The following is a 21,320-nucleotide window of genomic DNA, read 5'->3' as shown; positions in this document are numbered from 1 at the left end:
ATAGAGAGTCCTAGCCAGTTTGGCTCAGTGGATAGAGTATCAGCCTGAGGACTGAAGGCTCCCCAGTTCAATGCCGATCAAGGACACATACCTCCATTGCAGGCTCAATCCTCAGCCCTGGTCGGGGTATGTGCATGAGGCAACCAATCGATGTATCTCTCTCACATCGATGTTTCTTTGTCTCTTCTCCTCCCTTCCACTCTCTCTAAAAATCAATGGAAAAATATCCTCGGGTGAGGATTAACAACGAAACAAAAAAGGAATAAAGAAATAGAACAAGGATGTGGTTATAAATACGAACTTTCTTTTGGGAATTACACAACTCCTGAGAACAGTATACTCTTATGCAATTAATTTTATGCAAATTAATAATTATATTAACTTCCACCTCAAGAATGAAGATGGTTTAGAAGTATCACAGGCAAAGGAAGTTCTTTTTCTAGTCCTCCAATTCTATATCAAAAAGATCCACAGTTCAATCCATCCATCTTGCCTTGTAGTTTCAGAGGCCTGCAGTAAAAGCTAGAGTGTGGATATACTCATTTTTTATGTATCCAAATGAATAGTTTTTTAAAAGTTATAAAAACCCACACTAATTTTCCCACACAGCTGACAATTATCAAAGGCATTTTTAAGTTGTAATAGCTCTGAACCTTTGACACACTGAAGCCATTTAGTTCTCTTATAAGAGAGCTTCTGATAAACCATCATTGAAATGCATCCTCAATATAAGTAATGACATACAATGTGCCATTTTCTCTATAATAAGAGTTTTCAGTTTTAAAGTGTGGGTGCAGCAGGGCATTGTTCTTAAGCCAACAGACTCTGCAGGGTGGTTTGGCCTTGTTCTTAGCATCTTTAACTAAACATCCCTTTTGTAGAGGTAGTGATGCAATTCTCTATCTTTTAAAAAAATTTCAGATCTGAACTACCTATGTGAACATAAAGTATCAATCACCCCTTCCACTTTCACCTGGATGTCATAGAAAGATGTGTTGGGTTGAAGATAAAATCATTAGAGTACTTTAGATTTTGTTCCAAATTATTTTCTTACAACCAATTGGAAACCACCTCATTACCCATATAAAGGATCCAGTTAAGTCATATGATAAGTGCCTAAAATGGAGTCCTTACAGCCTTTAAGATGTTGATAAACACCTACACTAATCCACAGGGTAAAGTTGTTAGTATAAAGCCATGTAATAGTTTATCTTGTATTTTTACATACATGGAACCAGGTCCAACAATAAATTATAGTAATCATTTCTGAGATGATTTTAGAATTTCACTTCTTTGGACTTTTCTGATTGCATGAACTTTTTTTACAATAATTTTCATATTTTTCCTTGTAAGGCAAGATGAAATTATATACAGTATATCTACTACCATCTCTTACCCTCGACCAATGAAGATATGGAGAAAACACTCACCATTCTGGGTTTTATTGTTGCTTCTTGTACAGTAGCTTTCATTATTTACTCCTACTGAAGATTCCTTTAAATTCTGTGACTGGCAACCTAAAGTTGAAGGTTCTACCTTTTTCTCCACACAACCATTAGGGCTATCACCATTGATAACTGCTTTCTTTTCTAGCTTAGCTGAAATGAATTTAGATGTGCAAGGGGCAGGTTCTAGGTGCTTCTGCAGTTCAGGAGCCTTGGCACTTTCCACTTCTGCCACAGAAGCAGCTTTTGTAGGTAAGCTTGCCTTCAGAAGGCTGGTTGATGCTTGTGGAACAGAGTCCAGCCTGTGTTCCTGATCAGCGCTGGTCTTCAGCTGGGTACCGCTACCTTTCGCTTCATTCAGGGTTTCCGAGTCTCCGGTTCCAACCTGTGAGGACTCTGAAGAGAGCATCCCTAATGCGCAGACATCAGGTTTTGTTTGCAGTGCATCAGGCTTCGTATTTAGACAGGAAGAAACTACTTCTGGCAAACTCTGTTTATGGCATCTGAAAACATAATATGGAAAACCAACATCTTAGGCCCTTTTTATCTGTCCCCTACCAAAAACAATTCTGTGGTTCCCTAAGGCAACTAAATGAAAGATAGAACTACTTATATTAGAAAATTCAAGATAGGTTTCTGTGATCTAGAGTTAAAAGTAATCGGTCAATGGCTCTGCAAAAATATCTTAAACATTAAGAAAAATACAACCTTAAATCCTATCTGCATGTTCTCATGAGTCCTGAAGTACTTCAAGTTAGTTCTGCTTCTTACAGCATAATGAATCTGAGCTGTCCCTTTAAACCACCAGCAGCACAAAACCCTATCCTGCTATGAACATTTAACCAGCCCCAACACTGGATAATTTCTTTTTTTTAAAAAAATGTTTTTATGCCCTAACCAGTTTGGCTCAGTGGATAGAGCGTCAGCCTGCGGACTGAAGGGTCCCAGGTTCGATTCCGGTCAAGGGCATGTACCTTGGTTGAGGGCAGGAGGCAGCTGATTGATGTTTTTCTCTCTCATCTATGTTTCTAACTCTCTATCCCTCTCCCTTCCTCTCTGTAAAAAATTAATAAAATATAATTTTAAAAAATGTTTTTATTAATTTTTAGATAGAGAAGGGAGAGAGAGAGAGAAAGAAACATCGATGAGAGACACACATCGATTGGCTGCCTTCTGCACGACTGCCTACTGGGAATCGAGCCCACAACCCAGGCATGTGCCCTGACTAGGAATCAAACCTGGGGCCTCTTGGTCCATGGACAACACTCAATCCCACTGAGCCACACAAGCTGGGCAACACTGGGTAATTTCACTGTTGTGTGACCCATATTCAGGACCCAAAGTGAATAGAAGAGCCCATTGATTATTTCCTCCTTGTTCACAGATGATTTGGCAATCCTCCACCCCCAATCTTTATAGGGGTACCCTTAAAGAACTTTTTGTTTCTCTGAAATTCACATTAAAGTGCTTAGTATTTCCTCCTTCTACTTGGAAGACTGCTCCCCCTTCCATCTAACTGTTACATGGTCATCCTCCAAGCTCTAGGCCATGGAGCCCTCTCTCCTCCCAGTGAATGATGTGCTCAAACACTCACCCACCTTTTTGCAGTGGTCTTCCAAACCTACCACTGTCTTTCTGACCCGAATCTTAAGTCTTTACCGACTGCCTGCACTCCACCACTCTTACTAAAAGAGATCCTTCCCTTAAAACGCTTCTCTGTGTTAACCCATTGTCACATCTCACCCATACCTGGGGTATGGGCCGATGAGAACCATTCACTGGAAGCATGTCTCCCTCTTCTCCACACTCCCGTGGACCCCAGATTTCCACATGAACGAATCTGCTCTTTTCCTTGAAAGCAGACATCTAGTCTACTACTATCTGTACTATTTCAGTTGACCATTCTCACTGTATCAAGTCAAGAAAACTGCTCATTCTTTACACCCCTTCATTTCTGTAATGTTTTCTATGTTGTTCTGCATGCCTGATACCTTTTCACTTCTGAAGGCATCTGACAAATTAGGAAAGTCTAATGAAAAACCTCTCTGGACAACCTAAATGTAATGAATGGCAGGCCAAATTTTAGCTATACTAATTTTCTGTCTATGAAGCACTGATGTGGAAAAGGCTTTTCACCTGAGCAATGTAAGCTCAGGTAGGAAAACCATGGCTAAAATAGTTTTTCTTCTTATGATTAAACATCTTTCACAGATAACAGGTCACTCACCCTGGAGGAAGTTTGGCTCCAAGGTTAGGTGGAGAACTGGCAGCGTGGGGAGCACTCTGCTGTCTTGGGTCCTTACTAGGCGGAGTTGCTGCAGTACAGCCGAGTAGTATGTCCTTAAAAACTGCTGTGTGAACAGACTGTATAGGACACACACTGGGAGAAGCCTAAAAGATACCAAACCAACAGATATTAAAAGGAAAAGTCCCTAGTTGGGGAAATACAAAGTGCTAGCAAGATTCAAGTTTACTTGTTTGATTTAGTATTAACCAGTGTAATACCTACACCAGATAAACAGCACAGGAGAACAAGTGATAAATCACAAAATTAAGGATTTATATCTGAAGGCTATTAATTAAATCACTCGGTTTTTTCACAACACTGGTCTTCCTATAAAACATTAAGGACAGAACTTTTTTCACAGACCTCTGACTCATTATGTGAAGAAAATGCAGCCGTGTGGCAATTACTTCAATAATGCAATGCACAGAAGTGAGCTTTTAACAGTCTTCAAATGGTGGCAGCTTCACATGCGTTCAGTTTAATATTATTTGAGTGCCCACCACCCACTTACTGTGTAGACTGGCAGGAGACCAGACCACATAGGACTCTTGCAGGCAGTGTGCCTATTGGATAACAATATAAGCCTTTACAACGCAGTAAAGGTTGAGGACATGATTCTTGTTGTTATGTGGCTCATCAACTCACAAAGGTCATCCCATGCTGCAAAAAATACCAAGTCAGGCTGTGGGACAGGCTGGGACATCCATCTCCTTCCCTTCCCATGTAGTGTTTAATCTTTACAAAACTGTAAGTAATGAACCCACTTCTTCTTAGTTTGTACTATCCACAAAAATAAACTTCCCACCATGAGAAGAGAAGGAAGAAATGAAACTCAACTCCAGACAACTAAATAGTCTATGGCTAACCCAGGTGAAACCCATTCACCATCTTCACTAGCCTCAAGTCATGTGCCCTCTCAATCCTGTCTCTTTCACACCAGTGACCTTCATGTTTACCTCACCCCAAACCTTAACTCTGACGATTCTTCCGAGTTTCATCTTCTAGTCTTTAACCTCTAAATGTAGAACTTTCCTTAGTAAGTTTTTTAACCCTCACAATCCTGAGTAGATTTATTTAATGTAGTCTAGTCATGAATCCTTTTCTCAGACATTTACTCTGGAGACCTTGAAAAGACTGTCTAGTAAATGCTAAACAGGAATATTAAAAAATAAGAATGTACTTAATCACTATTGAAGTTTGGCATACCGTCAGACTATTTTAAAGTACTAAATTATCTGATCAGATACTGTACTATTTAGTCCAATCAATTCTGGTTAACTATTAGTTTAGTGTTCCCCAGAAGGATTTTGGGGGGAAGCTTTGTCTGTTATAAGAATATCCTTGGGTCAGTCAACTTTACCTCTTATAGACCTCAGTTCCTAATCCTTAAAATGAGGAAATTAAATAGTTTATTCCTAAAGTCCTTTTCAACTCTACTTTATAATTTTCCTATTAAAGATCAGCCTCCCAGAGTTTAACTGCCAAGTCATTTCAAAATGCTTATTCAAGCCCAGCTGGCATGGCTCAGTGGTTGAGCACTGACCTATTAACCACAAGGTTACAGTTTGATTCCCAGTCAGGGCACATGCCCGGGTTGCAGGCTCCATCCCCAGTGTGGGGCATAAAAAGGAGGCAACTGATCAATGATTCTCTTCATTAATGTTTCTCTCTCTCTCTCTCTCTCTCTCTCTCTCTATACCTCTCCCTTCCTCTGAAATCAGTAAAAATATATACATATTTTTTAAAATGCTATTCAAGGTTCACTTTTATTAAGCATCTTCCCTCATATCATGTTCCTTATTCTCAATTATGTTTTAGTTGATGCACTAATACAATCAATACCTTTTCTTAAATTACTCTCCCGAGAGTAACATACTTAAGCGATTTATATTATAAACCTAGGCATAATTTTTTATTTTGTATATCCACTGAACTGCTCTAGTCAAAAAACCCTCTGCCTAATTTCCCATATCCAACCAATGAACCAGTAAATGCTGCCTCTATTTCTAAAATATCTGTGGAATCTATCCATTCCTTTCCATGCCACCACTACCACCATCTTTCCCCCGGATTCCATGTCTCCTAACTGGTCTGACTTCCTTCCATTTTTGCCTGAACCTTCTGCCCCAAATTTATTCAACTACAGAACAATCCTTATAAAACATCCATCAACCAGAATATGGCACTCTACTGACTACAAGAATTCTATGTGGTCTGGTCTCTACCAACCCCCTTCACTCATCTCATATTCCACTTGTCCACACTGCTCCAACTACACCACCTTATTTTCTGGTTTTCAAATGTCCTAAGGTCTTTCTTGCCTGCGCCTTTGTACTTGCTACTCCACCTGTCTGCATAGTTTTCATGTGGCTGGCTGGTTCCATCCTTTTGCCCCATCTGCTCAATTGTCACCTCCTCAGAATCTCTGATCACCCTTTCCATAATAGTGCCTCACAAGTCACTCCATTACTCTTTATCATATCACCATGTTTGTGTTTCTCACTGCATTATCACACTGTGAAAGTACCTTTATTTAAATTACCTTTTTACTGTCAGTTTCCTTGCAATGTAATGTACACTCCTATGGGCAGAGACCCTGCTTATATCCACTGTTATAGCTCATAAAGCCGGCCACATAGCAGATGCTCAATGAATAAATCTGGTGTAATGCATGAGTGAATGAATGCTGCTATCATTTAGTATTTCAAAATAGCTATAAATAATTCTTATGAGTTACCTCAAGAACCAGGCATTTAGCACATATTAAATACTCAATAAATATTTGTTGAAAAGAGGGATGGAGGAATGGAGGGAAGGAAGGAGAAATCTGCTGTAACTCACCACACCAAGAAAAAGATTTGGAGAGGAGTGGCAACAGCAGCACAGTGGTAAAGGGTACTAGGTTTTGGTACTGGACCTCGGTTTGAATTCAGCCTGTGACCACTTCTTGGCACATTATTTAACCTAAGTTTCAGTTTCCTCAATAGTAAAATGAGAGCAATGAAATTTACTCTGTAGGGCTGTGCTTTATTGCAGTGCCTGGCACACAGATCAGCTGTCTAAAAGTAGAGCAACATCCTAAAACCTGTCTCAGTTCAGTCACCATGGTTAGAGTTAGCATAACTCAGGATGCTTTTCCTTAAAGAAACAGACGTACATCACTCTACAACTTTCCTAAGGGTTAGCTCAAAAGGAATAGGGCTTCAGTTCCAAAGCCCATCTTAACATGCACACCACTGCACTGGCCTGACTTGACAAGGGTCAAAGTTTCTTCTTACCTGAAGAGTTTTCCCTGAAGGTCTTCTATACCAGTCATGGCAATAGTTCCTCCCTGCCAGCAGACGAAGATAATATAATTGAGTGTTTGATGGTACTCTAAAAAGGACACTGCTGGCTCACACTCCTTAGCAGACTCTCCCAATTAACCAAGCAACTCTGAGGAACAGTCTGCTAGGCAGAGAAGACCTTCAAGGAGCCAGATGCTACTGGCAAACAAGTTTATCTTATTCAAAAGTACTCATCAAAGCAACCAAGAGCCTCCTCTATCTATTCCCAAACTTCTGTCATCCAAAGACCACCCTAAAAGTAACCTTTGTGCCAGTCCACACATCTGGGAAGTGCAAACACAGTGAGGCGTGTGCCATGTGTGTTACTGTGCTCATCTTTCACTCCATTAAATGAACTCTCTTTCCCCACTTCTTCCACTATCTCTCCAGCTCTCTTGAAATCTCAGCCAGGCCAATGTTACCAAAACTTGCCTGATGACAAGAATCACCCAGAATAAAGAAGAGTATTTACTGACATTCACAATATAATGTAAAGGAATCAAGGAGGCTAAAAAGGGTATGATTTTTTAATTTTAAAAAGGAGGGTGAACATCCATGAATAGACAGGGGGGCGGGGGGAAGAGAGGAGGAAGACAGGTATCCCAAAATGTAAATAGTGAGATCTCTGAGAAGTATGATTATATGATGTTTCTTTTTCTTACTATGCTTTTTTTAAGTTAACAAAAAAATTTTTAATGAGAATACTTTTTAAAAATGTGATCATCTTTATTTTGACAAATAAGTGCAGTAAAAAAGAGAATAACTGTTATAATTTTTAAGAAATTTCTAAGAATGTCAATACCCAGATAAATCTCTACCACCTCCAACTTCCTTTAGAATGAAATGGCTAACATGGGCTCAACAGCTGAAACATATTTTTAAAACATCAAATTCAGTTTCTCATTTTAGATGAAGAAGTTAAGACACAAATAGGTTAAGGGAGGACTTAACCCACAGCCAAAGTGCAGGCTTTAAAACAAAACAGCCCCAGCCGGTTTGTCTTAGTGGATAGTGTTGGCCTGCGGACCAAAGGGTCCTGGGTTCGATTCCAGACAAGGGTGCATACCTTGGTTGCAGGCTCCTCCCTGGCCCAGCCCTGGTTAGACACTTACAGGAGGCAACCAATCGATGTGTTTCTCTCATATCAATGTTTCTCTCTGTCTTTCCCTGTCTTTAAAAATCAATGGAAAATATCTTCGGTGAGGATTAACTAACACACACACACACACACACACACACACACACACACACAAACCAAACCAAACCAAACCAAACCAAACCACACCAAACCAAAAAAAGCTTCTATGGTGCCCAACAATTTAGTAGCATACAAACCTACTGAGGTGAACAATATGCTGAGAGAGATAAAAAAAGACATGCTCCCTGCCTTAAAAATATGAACCTGGTAGAGAGGATCACTTATTTTACACACACACACACACACACACTAGAGGCCCGGGGCTGAACGGGTAGGGTCCCCTAGGCCTGGCTAGTATCAGGGCCAATTGGGGCCTTCCGGCTGCCAGCTGCCAGCCAGGGCCTTCCTTCACTCCGCGCCGCCCCCTGGTGGTCAGTGCACGTCATAGCGAGTGATAGAACTCCAGGTCTCCTGGTGGAACTCTGGAGGGGACACTTTGCATACTAGGCGTTTATATATATAGATTACCACATTCCACAAGTAACTCCTTGAAGGTTATAAATTGACTTGCTCAACTACCTGTCCGAAGACTAATAAACTTGACACTTTGAAGAACTGGTACCTTCCCCCACAGGAGGTCCCCACTGACCCCAGTCCTACCTATATCCCAGGTTGCTTCCTCCAGGATCTGTCAGGATGCCATTTGCTATTCCTTGGCCCCCTCCCCACCACAACATCATGTGGCTCTCCTTTTCATCACACCAACATTTATACTGATACATTCTGTGACAGGCAACACCCAATCAACTTCTTCAAACTGGCCTGTATTACCTCTATCCAAGATCACTAACAATTTATCAATGTCAAAACCTTTCTCTTTCAGCTTCTAATGCTGTGGATTACTTGACAATATCCTCTGTGAGCTTAACTCTAAAAGGCAATAATCACTTCCTTGACATCCTTACTATAGTAGTTCCTCTTTATCTGCTGTTTCACCTCCCATGGTTTCAGTTATCCGCTATCAACCATGATCCAAAAATATTATATGGAAAATTCCAGAAACAATTCATAAATTTTAAATTGTGCACAGTTTGAGAAGTATAATAAAATCTTTCCCCATCCTACCCAGGGTGTGAAGCAGCCCATTGTCCAGTGTATGCACTCTGTACATGCTACCCAAATGCTAGTCACTTAGGAGTGAGGTAGGTTATCAAATCTACTGCCATTATATTGTAGTGTTTGTGTTCAAGTTACTCTATTTTACTTAATAATGCGCCAAAATGCAAGAGTAGTAACCCTAGCAATTTGGCTATGCCCAAGACCAGCCATAAACTTTATCATAATTATCTGTAGAGGAAAAACATTGTATATGTATGGTTTGATATAACCCGTGGTTACGGGCATCCACTGGGGGGGGGGGGTGTCTTAGGATGTATCTTTCTCATAGAAAGGGAGGGGGGAACTACTGTACATTACTTCACCCTTGTAAACTTTAAGGCAAAAATGAAAGGTAGTAATACTAATTTCCATAATTACCTCTTCAATCTTTCCTGAACAACCTGATCAGGCCTATACACATGGAAGGAAGATAGTGGTATTAGATACTTTGGTTTACAAAGTTGTTAGTCAAGTATCAAAGTTCCTGTTGCCTATATAAAGGTTTGAGATTCAGGAAAGCCAATCATCCCAGATGCTCAGATTCTTAAGTATTTGTGTAACATAGGAATATGTCCTAACTATTTCAGAACAGAATTAAATCCAATACTTGAACTCACAATGAACTTTATAGAAGCCTATACTTTTTGGGGCAGAAATTATAATGACAAACCAACCACTTCCTTCAAAAAATGAGTATCCAATCATAAATGACCAATAAAACCTTATTATTGAGGAGGTATGAGTCCTATTTCAGTACCAAATCTACTCAGAAATCTAAGGTTCTTGCCCTCTTCTCATTCCAGGAGTTCTTCCCAATTTCATACACAACAACTCAATTTACCTTCATAAACACCTCCATATTGTGAAATTTTCAAATCTATTGAGAATTTTCAGAAAACATCAAACAAAAAATTTCTGCCCAAAAATAGTGAACCAGAAACTTCTATTATCTCCACCTGCTTGAGGGTAGAAATTATGGCCAGGCTCTGAAATAGCAAAGAATAGCAGAGAAAGAAGACAGCTTTACAACCACTAAGCAAGCTAGCCATGCACTGCTAGAGTTAAAGAACACTCCAGGCAAGTGACAAAATAAATCAAGTTACCTCAGAGCAAGATTTTGCTTGTTTGGAAAGTACACTTCCGCTATTCTCAGAAGACTTGCGTTTCACAGCTCCAGTTCTTGTAGAATTACCTAAAATATTTAAAAAATAATTAAGTTGGCTTCCCTATTTCCCTTAACATGAGGATAAAGGGGAAAGACAGGAAGAAAAAGAAAGATTTTAAACAAACAATATATCTTACCACATGTCACAAAGTTATCATGTACAACTTCAACATGAATCAGTGATGGATCGACAATTTTCAGTGCTGGAATCTTAAAAATAAATAAAACAAAGATAATGAAAAATTAGAAAATGCTCTGGAACATACCAGAAATTAGCTTTTTTAACATAATAGGAGCTTCTTACAAATAATTTCTTTTAAGACAATTGTGATATTTCCCTTTCTACTCTAATATTTTAACATAATAAAGGTGTTTAGCTCCTTTAGATATAATTCCTTTTAATAATTACCTTCCCCTGTCATATTGCATGCCATTATCATCATCTTTACCTCCTCACAGTTGACTTGAAGAGTTTTGGATGCGGGGTTTCCATTTATAACGGTTGCGGAAAACCACTGAGTTGATGGGTCCAAGCTATAAATTTTTACTTCAGAACCAACTAAGTTTTTGTCACCTTAAAAGAAATAAAAATTTTTAGAGCAATTTGGATTATCTTTCAACAGCACCATCATCCAGAATAATCTTTTCCGAAATCTTTTTAAAATGTAGTAAACAAAAGTAAACATTAACAGGTATTTCATAAACAAGAGAAGACATTTCCGTAAAGCTAGAAGAAAATTTAAAACTTTTTATTTTAAAGCTCCATTCTTCTGATTTATCTTAGAGTGGCAATATATTTACTTTAGCATTTGTATCAGATCAAATAGTATCAGAAAACTCATTGAGATCTAACTCATTGTCCTAGAGTCTTTAGAGGATCCAAAAATTCAGGAACCCCAACAGAACTGCTAAGTCTGATTAAAAAAGACTTTGATTGTGCCTGATCAGCATGGCTCAGTAGTGTGTTGACTTATGAACCAGGAGGTCACGGTTTGATTCCCGGTCAGGTCACATGGCTGGTTTAGCAGGCTTGATTCCCAGTGTGGGGCGTGTAGGAGGCAGCCTATCAATGATTCACTCTCATCACTGATGTTTCTCTCTCTCTCTCTCCCTCTTCCTTCCTCTCTGAAATAAATTTTAAAAATGTATATTTAAAAAAGACTGATTGTAAAACTGACCAAGAAAGTCAGTAACAGTAAATGGGAAGCTCAGGATTACCAAATTAATGTTTCCTCAATTTAATTTAATATCAAATCCCAGGACTAAATATAGCTGAACTTTTAAGATATCTAGTTTACTTTTATAGTTTTCACATAATCCCTGAACCGTCCAAATTTCAGAGGCTTTAGAATATATTATAGAATACAAAATCCTTCAATCATCTAGTTGCATGGGAGAAAGCAGCAAAGGAATTTCTAAAAAATTAGAAACTGCAATGAAAGGAGTGAAAAGGGCTAAAACATAGCTTTTCTTAGAAGTTAATCATTGATCAACTCATGAACTATCCACATACCTTGTAAAAGATGGCTTTCATCCAAATGTTTCACAATCAAAGCTTGAAATTCTTTACTAACATCATGGTTATCCATAAGGGAAAGTCGAAGACGGTTTACATCCTGAGAAATGGAGGATCATTACATTTTAATGTAACAAGAAGAGTTGTTGAAATGCCAGTGGATATTTCAATCAGTTTAATCAGAAAGGTTAAAGTATTGTCAATTAGCCATTTGATGGCACCAATGAACTGGACAGGTCATAGCAGGAAACCAAATGAGCACAGGTCTAAGGCAGACTGAAGAGAAGTCACCCCAAGATAAGAGCAAGACAAACACCAAGAGTGGCTCAAAGCATAATTTTAAATAAGACATAACTTTAGTTATGGGAAACATAATAAGCAAACAAATGAACAGGTGAATCCATATCCAAAACACCAAGGCAAAAGACACAGAAACAGAGATCCATACTGTCAGCTCACTGACATTGCTGTTTTTATTTTTTAACAAATCATTTCACACAGAATCATTTAACCTAACTAGAATTCCAAATACATTCAATAGTAAAGGGGTGGAGGGTGATGATGACAAAATTTGAATGAACAGCCTAAATCTTCAGTGAGCCAGTTTTGAAACACTAAATTCTTGGCAGTGGTTCCATTTTGGGCACTATTCCAGTCTTCTGGCTTTGTGCATACACTCAGTTATGATAAATGTATACAGAAACTGTCGATAGGAATAAACTGCCAACCCAAACTATATTGCACAGAAGCCCTTCCAGTATCAGGTTGTCATACTTTTCTGCCACTGTGAAATGGCCAAAAATAAGTTATCCATTTCTCCCATTAGAAGAGATAACTAGTCTTTTAGAGGCCATTCTGGGAAAATGCAAGTAACATTAGACTTAACCTAGAGTCTTCATAAGAGCTCAACATTAATTACCAGAATGTGTCATCTGTGAGGGTTTTTTCCCCCCTCATGCTACTGCAATTTCAAAAAATCTAAGTGTGTTCCTACTACTATGAGACAAAACAGCACAATAATGGGAAAAGCCACAAAAGGCTCTTAAATAAGTTAAAATAATTCTACTAGGCTTAGGAGAGTTTTAGGCTCATTAGAAGTGCCAGAGAATTGACCTGGACACTTTGTTTTTTTTCTTAACCACAGATAACTGAGCCAAATTCAATCCAAAAGGCAGACCTTAAGTTTCAATCCCAACCTTTACATAGACTAAATGATTTTCAGGTTCTCTGTGCATTACTTAAACAAGCATCGTACTGCGGTGATCACATCCCCCAACCTAGAGTTTCACACAGTAGAAGCCTGATGTGACCATATCTACAAGGGAATGCCCTGAAGCACCAAACTTTGACAACTGTTGTCATCAATAAAAGTCAAGAGCAGGTCACAATCTCTCTCAATTAATGTTATACAAAACAGCATTCACACTGATGGCCACAGTACATCTCCCTGAGAACAAATAAACTTGCTATCAAGATTTTTCTTTTTCAATCTCAATAGACAAAATTATGAGTTCTATTTAATTGAAAAACTTGAACACCTGCAAGATATAAAACAGAACTATCTGGGGAAAAATAAAGCTAACAAGTAAAATATACTCTATCACTACGTAAAGCAAGATATATCTACAGCCCTCCTGTATGTTCCTGTCCTTAAGAGCAAGTCATTCTTTCTTTTAAGGCAGGAAAAATATCAAGATGCCTTATCTAATATACGAAGGTAACTGGCACCTGAAGTTAAGTAAAAGCATCTCCCCCTGTTCCACTTACTTAAACATTATAAAATAAGCAAGTGAACCTTGTTTTCACTCACTTCTAAGATGTGGAAGTAAAAGTGAGACTTGAGTAGAGGAAAAAGCCAGTGTTCTGGGTTTTCCTATTCAGGGCCAGCAATGGCAATGCCCATTGGCTCTAGATTGCCTTTAAGCAAAATGAACACGGTGAATTGTTCTACAGGCCACTGAATAGAAATAAAGGAGATTATTAAGCTTTATAAGTGACATCTAAAAGATGAGTGTTATTATAAGACCATTATTCCCAAGGTAATGATCTGTGGAGATAAATTAATCTGTGTGTTCTTCCCCTCCTAACATTTTCGTAATAAAGAAAACAATCACATATGAAGAAGATCCAGGAGCCTAAATGTTGTGAAGAAAAAGGTGGGAATTTTACAAGCTAATTGGAAAGCACACACACACTCATATTCACACTCGGTTCTCATCATTCATGGTAGTTATGTTCTATTAAGTCACCACAAACACTGAATTAGTGAATACTGAACCACTGCTCCTAGGGAAAAGATAGGGTTAGGTTCTTTCAAGCCTCTGGTCACAACATTTTCATCAACTGATCAATATATAACCTTGTTTTATGTATGTTTCTGTTGTAAGATACATTATTTAGTATATATTACTGCATTATTAGCCTTGAACTCAAGACCAACAACTTATTTAACACATGTATCTTCTCCCTAAGGCAAATCACAACCTTCCTGTATTTAGGAACACTAGACAAAACTTTAGCACTTTTTTTTTTTTAATTCTCACCTGAGGATATGTTTCTTGATTTCAGTGAAAGAAAGGAAGGGACAGAGATAAAAAAAAATAAAATAATAATAACAACATCCAGGTGAGAGAGAAATATTCATCAGGATGAAACCTGCAACCCTTTGGTGTATAGGATGGTGCTCCAACAAACTGTGCCACCTGACCAGGGCCAGCACTACTTTTGAGGGCCATTTTAAACAGTGAAATCATCAACAAAAAGCACCAAAATTCAGCACAAAGTTATGTCTCAAAAAATAGACTTTTTTACAATACAAGAGATGAAACAAGAAGGCAGAATGCCACCTTATTTGACCTCAGCTGAGAACATGTGTCAGACAAAATTTTTTGTCACTCTGGACATGTCTGTGAAAGCACCAAAACACTGACTTTGGGGTTACAAATATATTTTAGCAAACAGGCAAATTCACAAATATAGAATCCATAGCTAATGAGGGCTAACATATATGTGTATATAGATACATGTACACATAGAATGATAGTCAATCTTTTAAAAATTATTGTCCTATTGCCTAGGTGTTTCCACACACACACACACACACACACACACACACACACACACACCATTAATTATAGTACCTTTGGTACCTTTGTCCTTCCAATTTCATACAGTCGGCACCAACCCAATGACTATCACTGAGGGATAATGCCTAACAATTATCTGTTGATGGGATGGGTTCTTTTCTCTGTTGAGATATCTGCATTAGCCTTAGCTGGTTTGGCTGTGTAGTGAGAGCGTCAACTGGCAGACCAAAGGGTCTCTCTCAGGTTTGATTCCCGGTCAAGGGCACGTACCTCACAGTTTCAGGCTAGATTCCCAGCCCCAGGTGGGGCATGTACAGAAGGCAACCAATCAATGTGTCTCTCTCACATCAATGTTTCTCTCTCTTTCTCTCTGTCGCCCCTCCCTTCCACTCTCTCTAAAAAAAAAAAAAAAATCAATGGAAAAAATATCCTCGGTTAGAATTAACAACAACAAAAAAGATACCTGAATTAGAGCAATCAACATCAGTATTTTAGTTCTCATGTTAAAAGACAATTTTATAAATTCTGTTTTTAGCGTTTAATATTGTATATGTGTTATACCTGTATAGGCTTCAAAAGGTCTTTAGAAAGAAATACTCTCTGTTGATCTCCTAGAAAGCGAATAGAAGTTATGGATCCCAAACCAGCTTTGTCCAACAGAGATTTGTATACCTAAAACAAAACAAAAGAAAATTACTTTGGCATCATAACTGCTGTCAGCATAATTCTGAAAATGGGGACTGGTAATATTGCACTCATGCAGGAAGAGAGAAAGCCATTAAGTTTTTTATTCACTGCAAGTATCTCGTTAACAACTATTTATGCAACCACAAGAGCACACGATTTTTATCCAATCAATAATTTAAACCACATACATATTTGGGAGTTAACATACAAGTCTGGGCCCAGAGACACATGGCTTCCCCAAATCTTATGCAAAAAATTATGTGTACATATGTTTTCCTAGAGAGACAGGACCATATTTTTAGCAAATTCTTAATAGTTGGGAGGAAAAAAAATAAAAAAGCAAAAGAGCAAAATACAACTTTAACCAAAATTCTGCATCTCTCAAAAATCTCTAAAAGCTATTCTGACTCATGGGCAAACCTTCAATTTGACAGCACAGCACACAAGGCCCTTCACAATCTAGTCAGCCTTTCAGTCATCCTCCGAGTCTTTCCAACTACCCAAATCTGCCCCTTCCACCTCACGCCCCAGCTCATGTCTCATAAAACCTCAAATGGCCTCTCCAAACATAGTGATAACTCTTTTCCTCTAACTTAATGATGTGGAAATGGCACAATCATATCCTGACTGTATCTTTAGAGCCAAAGAATATTATGACCCAGGGGGAAACTTAGAGGCCACGATATCAAGACCGGAAACCCTTCCAGGAGCCAGGCAATAGCCATTATTCAGTTCTAGCCAACTGTTGTGATAAAGAACTGCCACAAGGCTGCAGTTTTGCCATATCTTATAGTTTTTTCAAAAGAAACTGGAAATCTAGATTTTTAAGTGAGTACTCCATATTCTTTTTCTTTTTCTTTTAATGTTTTTACTGATTTTTAGAGAGAGAGAGAGGAAGGGAGACAGAGAAATAGAAACATCAATGAGAAACATCAATTGGCTGCCTCCTGCATACCCCATACTGGGGATCAAGCCCACAACCTGGCATGTGCCCTGACCAAGAATTGAACCAGGGACCTCCTGGTTCACAGGTCAAGGGTAAACCACTCCACATTCTTATGAGTAGATAGCTAATTTAAATTTTCTTAAAACACTGTGAAGGTCAAATGAAACAGATCTCTATGTCTGTGTATGTCTACTAATTCCTGACCTCTGAGCTTTGACATTCCCCACATTACTTCCATCCCTAGTTTTCAAGTGAAGAAAGTTAAGGGCCCAGAGCTCCTAGCAGGACTAAAAGAAGATCCAGGGTGCTCTTGTGACTCAGCTACATTGACATATGTTTGTGGTATTATTTTCCAGAGGGCTGAATATAGGTATCACATATATATTTTTCTTGTTTCACTCATAATGGATGAAATGCCCTTTTTTTCATTGAGTTCAATAAGCTCAAGTTTTTACTCACAATCGCAGGCCACTGTAGAGTTCGTTCAGAAATTTCAGGACACTTTCGTTCCGCCAAAACCAAGTTATGCTCTACTAAAAATGCTCTCCTCAGAAGGCCGTAGACTTCTATCCATCTTCTCTTCCTCCAAGATTCCCCATCAAACTCCACACACACCTAGATAAATAGAATGGGGGGAAAGTAGATTTGATTAACAAAAATAAACAGGAAAAAATGCTCAAGTTGAATTATACCCTTTTTATTGTACTCAAATATCTGAATGTACTGTTCCCCTTTCCTGCTCTTCTCTTCACACAATAAACTATCCAGACATGGATCAAGCTCTGGCTCCCAAACCACTTTGGGAAGCAGAAATCAAGGGCTTTGAGGGCCAGTCTCTGCCCCCAAAGTTACCTCTCAGAAGCCCACAAAGCACAGAACCCCCGGGTAGAAGGTTCTTACATATGTTAATTAGACACCAGAGCTTAGAGAATTAAAGATAAATTTAAAAGAAGTACTAATTGCTTGGCACTGTAACTCTGTTGACATTGTGAGCTTAAGATGACTCCCCATGACCACAATCCACCACATGCTTTTGAATTCCCCTGGTATCAGTGGGATTTAGCACAAGGCCTAATAGATGGCAGTCTCAGAAATCCCTTTCAATTGAATAAGCTGGGAAATTTACTCTAGCATCTAAGACTACTTTGCTAACTAGACAAACAAGTAATTGATAAATGACCCCCCAAGTTTCCCAGAACTACCTCTAGCTTCTTATATGAAAGTTAAACTACAATGGAAATACCATTTTCCAAGTAATTGTCAAAATTTCTGCCTCAGACCTGCAAAATATGTTTTAACCTAAAGCTAAAACTCTTACAATTTGTATAAATATTTTAAGACATAAAAAAACTCACTCCAAAAGTGGGTCTCTCACCCAGAAAAAGAAACATTCACAGACCTTTAATTTGATATAAATATATCAAAACACCTAGCTTATTTATTAAGCCATTATGAACATGCTATCCCTTAACCTAAACCTTTTAAAATAGGTTGGGGATTTTTTTGTATTTTAATTTATATACAATAGATGTCCTCAATATTTGATGTAATAGTCACTATTTCTATTTGACTTAAAATTCTTCCTTACTAAAAAGGCCTTTCATTTTTTATTTCAAATAATTAGTTAATAATTCTATAGCACTGTTCATAATTTCATAGGTAATATCTCCCTTTTTAACTTTTCACTTAAAAAAAGTTTAGATAACTTCCATTTATCTGTCAGAACCAAATTTAAAAATCCTTTTCTCAAAGTAGAGAGGCTTCCTTGCTAACTGTACTCAAAACACTGTACTTTTCCTTCCCAGCACTTACCCACATTTTGAATTATTTATTTGTGGTTACCTGATTGACATGTTATAAATTCTAATAGGCCAAAGTCTGTGTCAGCTTTTACTTACCACTGTGTTTCACTGGTATGAGTCCCAAGTCACTATTCAAAGACTTGTTGAATAAATTTCTCTCTGAATTAGGTTCTCACCTTCTGTTTCTCTCACCCATTTAGAAGGGAGGAAGTTCCTAAAAGTCCCGATCCCAAACCTCCTCCAGTTTTATGGTTATCAATGAAATTGAAGACCTAACCCAACCCCATCCCCCACCCCTCAACAACAAAATGTGTATCCCTAACTTCCCAAGCAACTTCCCCCAAGAAGCTGCATATCTTCTTCATATGGCAGGCTTTTAACTTTGTAGTTATTAGAGAATAAGTGCAAATATGTGAATACTTATTATGTGACAAGGCTCCATGGACTCTCTTTGGTTCTACGTATTCCATCCATCACTATAACCAACCAAATGATCCTTTCACAGAGGTGGTCAAAGACTGCCCATCTTCCTTTATTTCTATTTCCCTAGCCACAGAATCCAGGTCTTCTGATATCTCCTCTTCTGACCCATATCACATCAACCTCAAACCCAAGCTAGCTTTGGATGACAGTTTTCCCATCACAGTGGTACAAATTTCAGAAACATGGAGCTCTGGTTTGAATCCCAGCTATACTGAATTTTTCTTAGAATGAATTTTGGAGCATAAAATAAAATGCACAGGATTACAAAGGAAACCAATTAACCTACACCCCAGGTTAAGAACCCTTGCTTAGAGCAGATTTTTGTGTATGACCTGCTGCTCTCCCATACTGCCGGCAGTATTGGAATAAATGCTTATATGATTTAAACAAACCTTGCTTAAATCAAAGCTCTCTGAATCATGTTTTACTAGCTTAAAAATGAAAGTATAGCCGAGACCGGTTTGGCTCAGTGGATAGAGCGTCTGCCTGCGGACTCGGGGGTCCCAGGTTCGATTCCGGTCAAGGGCATGTACCTTGGTTGCGGGCACATCCCCAGTGGGGGGTGTGCAGGAGGCAGCTGATCAATGTTTCTAACTCTCTATCCCTCTCTCTTCCTCTCTGTAAAAAAATCAATAAAATATATTAAAAAGAACAAAAACCAACACTCTAAAAAAAAAAAAATGAAAGTATAACACCTACCCCTTACTGCATTGCTAGGTAGATTTTAAAGACAATTTATATAAAGTATAGGGCAAGGAGACGAGGTAGTTTGAAGACCCCTCTGGCAATTCAAATCTTAACTTATCTTAATTAATCTTAATGCCTTCAGTTAGGAATGGAGGAGAGAGGATCTTCAATATGATTATCTAACATATATACAGCAAAAAAAAGGTAAAGAAGGTCTTAAAGGGATTCACAAAATTTAAGGAATATCACAATTCTTATTAGATCGCTATCTATAAAGCTTACCATTAACCCTCAACCAAAATTTAGACAGGGTCTCTTTACATCCTAATTTTTGAATTATTTGAAAATTAAGTTTAGTTCCTTAAAAATAATTTAGTTTATGACTTTGGAAGTATTAGGTTGCATTGGTCAAAAATTCACATTAACTCTAGTTTGAAAAAAAGATGACTTTAAAATATATATATATATATATATATATATATATATATATATATATATATATAAAATGGTGTGGGGGGAGTGTAGTTATAGAGGGTTCGGTGAGGGTGGAAGAGACATCTGTAATGCTTTCAACAATAAAGAGAAGTTAATTTATATGTGTGTGTATTTGTGTATAAATGTGTGTATTTATATACATATAAAATGAACCCAACAGATTGTGAGCTTTCTTCAACATTCTTTCAAAAGTTTCCTATTAAAACCACATATGTCTTTTATTTGTGTCTGAGGACTGAGTTATATATACATCACCCCACCTCCAAAACACCTCTTCTGCATAAATTAATATAAAATGACATACCAGTAAGAATTCAAATCCAGGGGGAACTAAAGTGTCTGGATCAAGCTCCTACAAGCTGGCAGATGTAACTAGTTTTCGTTCCAAATTGTGTTATTTCCTCCATGTTCCCTTGGTGTATCTACAAAAAATGTTATTTATGCTGTCTGATTCCAAAGGCCAAAAAGAGGCCTATTAATTATAATTCTCAACCTATCATTTCCAATATTGCTATTCCAGATAAAGACAATGTCACTGCTTCATTGTTAGATTATTTCTCTAAACTGCTTTTCCATGTAGAGATAATAATTTTATAATTCCTTCATTTACTCATTCAAATATTTTGACAAACACTACATGCCAAGCAGTGTTCTAGGTACTAAGGATATAAAGGCCAGTAAAATAAAGTGTTCTAACTTCACTGTACCTGAATATTAAAATCTAATGTTTAAGATCTGGAGACAAACTTGGGCAAGTTATTTAACTTCTTTAAGAGTCAAATTCTAACACTAAAATAATGTGGTTTTACCATCTAGAATACTTGTGAGGGTTAAATAAAGTAGTATTTGCCATATAATAAGCATTTAACATTATTGCATCTTCACCTGAACTTATTTGTAATGAACTAGTTACATTGTATCTGAGTGACTTTGTTACAAAGTCTCTCTCAAGGTAAAACAATGTTACTAAGCCTTGACCACAATAGTATCATCCTAACTAACTAAGCAAGTCATAGACAGACCTGTACTTCTACTATTACTAAAAAGTTGGGTCAGTGCTTGAATTTCATTCATTCATATTCATTTCAGGCCCCAGTCC

The 21,320-nt window shown here is 37.9% G+C and overlaps 1 protein-coding gene across 4 annotated transcripts in view; it reads right to left on the bottom strand.

The window, feature by feature from the left end:
* The window catches only part of KDM3A (lysine demethylase 3A), a 59,241-nt gene that overhangs the window by 34,440 nt on the left and 3,481 nt on the right, over positions 1-21,320 (bottom strand). For all 4 annotated transcript variants that reach the window (XM_079792039.1, XM_079792038.1, XM_079792040.1 and 1 more), the window contains 8 exons: positions 17,214-17,369; positions 15,683-15,793; positions 12,033-12,135; positions 10,969-11,093; positions 10,657-10,729; positions 10,458-10,546; positions 3,673-3,836; positions 1,431-1,948 (listed from right to left, as the gene is read on the bottom strand). In XM_079792039.1, coding sequence (XP_079648165.1) covers positions 1,431-1,948; positions 3,673-3,836; positions 10,458-10,546; positions 10,657-10,729; positions 10,969-11,093; positions 12,033-12,135; positions 15,683-15,793; positions 17,214-17,369 — 1,339 coding nt within the window. The remainder of the gene's footprint in view (positions 1-1,430; positions 1,949-3,672; positions 3,837-10,457; positions 10,547-10,656; positions 10,730-10,968; positions 11,094-12,032; positions 12,136-15,682; positions 15,794-17,213; positions 17,370-21,320) is intronic.

This window comes from Cnephaeus nilssonii (genome assembly GCF_951640355.1).
Source record: "Cnephaeus nilssonii genome assembly, chromosome: 15".
In the NCBI taxonomy this organism is placed as follows: Eukaryota; Metazoa; Chordata; class Mammalia; order Chiroptera; family Vespertilionidae; genus Cnephaeus; species Cnephaeus nilssonii.
The sequence above is the reverse complement of the archived record's forward strand: the minus strand, read 5'-3'. Positions and strand labels throughout refer to the sequence as shown.